At 47.3% G+C, this 5,034-nt stretch overlaps 1 protein-coding gene across 1 annotated transcript; it reads right to left on the bottom strand.

Annotated features, from left to right (window-relative positions):
* Positions 1 to 3,260: 3,260 nt before the first annotated feature.
* On the bottom strand, positions 3,261 to 4,445 carry LOC139835919 (uncharacterized). Its single transcript, XM_071825819.1, has 2 exons — positions 3,891 to 4,445; positions 3,261 to 3,845 (listed from the first exon to the last, which is right to left on the bottom strand). The coding sequence occupies exons 1-2, from the start codon at positions 4,443 to 4,445 to the stop codon at positions 3,261 to 3,263; spliced, it is 1,140 nt and encodes a 379-aa protein (XP_071681920.1).
* Positions 4,446 to 5,034: the final 589 nt, after the last annotated feature.

The raw sequence follows: 5,034 nt of genomic DNA on the forward strand, positions 1-5,034 counted from the left end.
TATTTTATTATATTTAAAAAATCGTGATTCCCTGTCAATTTCACCAAACTAAAAATGATGAGCATCTTTTCGACGTCATCAGGTACAACACATGCATCTCAAATTTTCTATGGTAAAGAAAAACATGGATATGATTAGTTGGACCAATTCTGAGTTGCATAATCACATTAAAATATTATTGATCAAATACTTTGCATTGTAGTTGTTGATCGTGAAATATAATGGAACACAAAATCTCTCTGATTCTCTAAGAAACAAAATTTATGTTGCAACCGTTTCACTTGTTTTGTGACACTCCTATTATTTTTCCATTATTTATCTTGATTTCGAAGAAAATATTTAACCATAGCTATCAGATCATGTAGACTACATAATGTATGGAGTCAATGACATTCTATAAATCATAGTGTGTTAGATTATTGTTATGCTTATAGTGTGATATAAAATGACCCACACTTTTATACTAAATTTTTTTAATTGTTATCTTATGTTGTGATTAAATCGTACTAGTAAAATTTTGATACGCATTTGACAATACAATACTCATTGGTCATTATATTGTATTGTATAATATAAAAAATTACTTTTTCATATTATATTAGAAGTTATTTTTAATTATCAAATCTTAATCGTTGGCAATATACCGATGCTAAAATAGGACTATGCTATGACATGGACATATATTACTTTTCTAGTTTTTTTTTATCAAGGATTGTAGTGTATTATCCCACATCCTTTTATTTCCTTAAGTCCGACATATGTACACCAATATTTATAGGAAGTTCAAAGGAAGTTAAGGAAGATTGATTAGTTCCTAGTTTGGGAATTTCCGATGAACTTAACTATATAAATATAGAATTTTATAAGAGATGGAAAATCATATTGTGCATGCATTTATTTATGAAAAAAAAAATATGTATTTGTATGTAATTTAGCATCATTTTTCAAGAACACGCAAGATGCGTGTCTTCATATATTAAGATAGAAAGGGAAACAACATTTACAAGATTTGAGGGCTCAACCGAGAACGATTAGCCCTCACCCACACCTACGGGAACTACTCAATCTCTCCCAAAACTCCACATAAATTTGCCCTCTTCCACTGATCAAACTCAGCCCGAATCTTGCGGCACACCTCAGACGACATAGAAGCAAACTTCTCAAATACCCTACTATTGCGTTCTAGCCAGAGACAGCAAGCAATGAGGATCACCAACGCGTTGAGCTCCTTGTGGTCCTTCCTTGGCACAGCGTCAGAGATGTTGCTCCACCAAATATCGATACTGTCAGTAGGCGAAGGAGTGAACCTGTGCAGCCGACGTGGAAGTAGCATCATGTACCAGATCTGCCGCGCATAGGAGCATTGTACAGTGATGTGAGCTCTGTCTCAGGTTCCTGACAGCACAAAGGGCATTCGGGAGGGTGTTCCATGCCTCTTCTAGCCAGCCGATCAGCAGTCAAGAGCCGGCCCTTCATAGCAAACCACATGTGCAGTTTATGCAACAGAGGAGCTCCGGCAGACCACAATTCCTTTGCCGCGAGGGAGCGCGTCCGACCCAGGAAGAATGCGTTGTAAGCAGAACTCGCGGAATAGACCCCTGAAGCAGCCACCTTCCAAGTGAAACTATCATCGCCATCTCTCAGAAAAATACCTCTCATCCGCTCCCAGGTGTCCATGAACTCCACAATTGCCGGAATCGACGGTGCCCCCCTAATTTCCGTCACCCATCTGTCATCCTGAAGCGCCGCAGCCACAGTCAAAGATTTCGCCGCAGGTTTCACGAAGTCCATCAGGTTTGGCGCAAGCTAAACCAGGCTCCTGCCCCCAATCCACCGATCAACCAAGAAATTGAGCCGCATGCCATTATTGAGCACACAATGAGTGCAAGACAGGAACATCTCCTCAGCCTCAGCCGCGATCTTGAAATCCAGGCCCTGCCACGGCTTGTCACTATCCGCCATCGCGAGCCACCTCCATCTCATCCTCAGCGCATGGTTCAGTAGCTTGAGGTTCTTCACCCCCAGACCGCCCAGCTCCTTAGGCGTGCATACGGTGTCCCAAGCAACGACACACTGGCCCCTTCTTGCCTCTGTAGTTCCCGACCAAAAGAATCCTCGAAGAAGCTTGTTGATAGTGTTGAAGAACCATGGTGGCAAATCCAGAGAGAGCATATGATAGATTGGAGTTGCGACTAACTTTGAGTTCAAATAGACCAATCTCCCACTATTCTTTAGCAGCGCCGCGACCCACATCGGAACTCCCCTTGTGACCTTATCAACCAGGGGCTGGATCTCCATCTTCGATAGCCTGACCAGGGAGAGAGGGAGGGCCAGATACTGAATTGGGAAGGGTTTAACCGGGCAGCCCAACATGCTTAGCACCGGCTGTAGATCAATCCCCTCGCACCGGATCGGAGAGACGAAGCTTTTATCCAAGTTGCAGCGCAACCCAGACGCAGCACCAAAGAGCTGCAGCAACTCAACCGCTGTCGTTGCCTCGAGAACCGTAGGTTTTATCAGCAGCACCACGTCATCGGCGAAGAAGGACAATCTATGTCGGATCCCCATCGCAGCAAACGAGGAGAACAAGCCTGCTCCCTCAGCCACCTTGAAAATAGCATTAAGCACGTTGAAAACCAGAACGAAGAACATTGGAGAGCTAGGATCTCCCTGCCGCAACCCCCTGCCATGCCAAAACTGATCCCCAGCCAAACCATTTACTAGCACCCGAGTAGAAGAGGAGGATAGCAATAACGAGACCTTGGCAATCCACTTAGGTCCAAAACCCCTGTGCCTAAGAACCTCCAGCAAGAAGGGCCAAGCCACCGAATCAAAAGCTTTCGCGATGTCAAGCTTCAGCATCAATGCAGGGACACGTCGTCTATGCAAGTTCTGAACCGAGTGCTTCACCATAAAGAAATTGTCCTGGATCGCACGCCCCTGAACAAAAGCGCTTTGGTTATAGTCCACTAAGCGCGGAAGGTGCTTCACCAGCCTTGCCGCCATCGCCTTAGAAAAAATCTTCCCAAAACTGTGTACCAAGCTTATTGGCCTGAAATCTCCTACTCCGATAGCTCCATCCTTCTTAGGTAGCAATGTGATGAAGGCTTCATTAACCTTCTCGAAATCCCTGCCGTCCGCTGAATCAAACCAGCTCACTGCCTTCATAACCGCATCCTTGATCAACGGCCAACAAGTCTTGTAAAATCTGGCAGTAAACCCATCCGGTCCGGGTGCTTTGTCTGATGGTAGGCTCTTAATCACTTCCCAGATTTCCTCTTCCGAAAAGGAAGCTCCAACTCCGTCGCATCAATTGGTGGTAGGTCCAGGTTCTGCAAGCTAATGGCATGCTCTCTCACACCCGGCGTGCCCAGCAACTCCACGAAATGCTCCGTGGCCGTGTCACACATCTCAGCCGGCTCCGTCACCAAAGTGTTCCCACGCCTGAGTCTGAAGATATGGTTTTTGCGCCGACGGGCACTCGCATGCGAATGGAAGAAAGCAGTGTTAGCATCCCCTTCCTGCAACCAAGCAATTCTGGATCGTTGATGCGCAATGGTGCGCTCCAAAGAGGCCAAACCAAGCACCTTCTTCTTGAGCTGTCCACGCAACCACCTTTCATCTTGATTCAGCACCCTCCTATCCATGGCCCTGTCAAGTTGGAATATGACTTCATTAGCCATCAAAATCTGCTCCTTTAGGTTTCCAACCCTTCTCGGACTCCACCTCGTCAAAACCTTCGCAGTCTCCCTAAGGCGATTGCTCAGATCCACAAAGGGGTTAGAATGCTCCTCCACCGAAAACCAACCAGCAGATACCGCTTCTTGAAACCCCTCAATAGATGTCTAGAAAGATTGGAAGTGAAACCGAGACTTCCTTCTGAAGGATACATTCGTTGACAACATAATCGCGCAGTGATCTGAGAGGGAAGATGACAGGGCTTGAAGGAGACAGTCAGGGTGCCCCTCATCCCAATCAACAGAGCAAAACCATCTGTCCAGCTTTTCCAAAGTCGGCGACTGCCTTTCATTGCTCCAGGTATACCGTCGCCCCACCAGGTTTTGTTCCTTCAGCTCCACATCGTTCAAAAGTCTCTGAAACCGGCCCATCATCCTCCGATGCAGAATAGAGTTGTTTTTGTTGGCTGCTTCTAGAATCAAGTTGAAGTCTCCCGTCACGGCCCAAGGCCCAACAAGCCCAGCCCTGATAGCACGGAGCTCATTCAGAAATTCGATCTTCAGGGGATCTTGCGTGGGACCATACACGGTCGTCAGAGACCAAGGTTCACCACCATCAAGTTGTAGGGTAATGGTAACCGAGAAAACATCCACCTGAGAGTGTGTGACCTGGACCCTACTCGACTGCCATGCAACAATGATACCCCCGGCGGTGCCGACCGCCTGCAAGGCCACAAAACCATCGAACCGCTGCCCAAGAACACCCATGACTGTAAACCTATCCACCACCGCCAACTTCGACTCCACCATACACACAATTGAGGCATCCACATCATCCACCACCGTTTTGACTACCGTGCCACGGTTGGGAGCATTGACTCCACGAGGATTCCACACAACTATATTATGATTGATCAGATCCATAAAACCTTGCTACAACGTCCACAAGTGCAGGAGCGTCAACCTTCCTGGTCGACCTCAAGTGCGCAAACACCAAGGAAGAAAAGCTTGGCTAGCGCCTCAATCCTAACAGATGGGAGTGGCTCCTCAAAAAAGTGGGCGTATTTGTCGAGGCAATCCACAGGTGGCTCCCCCTCCACATTACAGATGCCCAGCCTGTTCATGAGAACAGTTTGCACCTTCTTCAAGTACGTGATGGTGCCCTTCCCTTTCGCCTTATGAGCGATGCGCGTGCTCCTTCTCCTCTCCTCTTCCGGGACGAACAGTCTCTCGCGACGGCCCCTTTGCACATCAGGCAGCGGCAGCACAGGTGCAGCAATGTGCTGTCTCAACTGGGAGATCACCGCGTTGAGCGGGCTGCGGCCGAGAGAAGACGCACCCTCAGCAGTGGGCGTGA

This window comes from Lolium perenne, chromosome 2 (genome assembly GCF_019359855.2).
Source record: "Lolium perenne isolate Kyuss_39 chromosome 2, Kyuss_2.0, whole genome shotgun sequence".
NCBI lineage: Eukaryota > Viridiplantae > Streptophyta > Magnoliopsida > Poales > Poaceae > Lolium > Lolium perenne.

Bases quoted from the DNA above. Each gene is read 5' to 3' on its own strand.
- LOC139835919 (XM_071825819.1), bottom strand. From the start codon at position 4,445: ATGGGTGTTCTTGGGCAGCGGTTCGATGGTTTTGTGGCCTTGCAGGCG. The intron at 3,846-3,890 runs GTATCCTTCAGA...CAATCTTTCTAG, and splicing joins CGATTATGTTGTCAACGAAT to ACATCTATTGAGGGGTTTCA.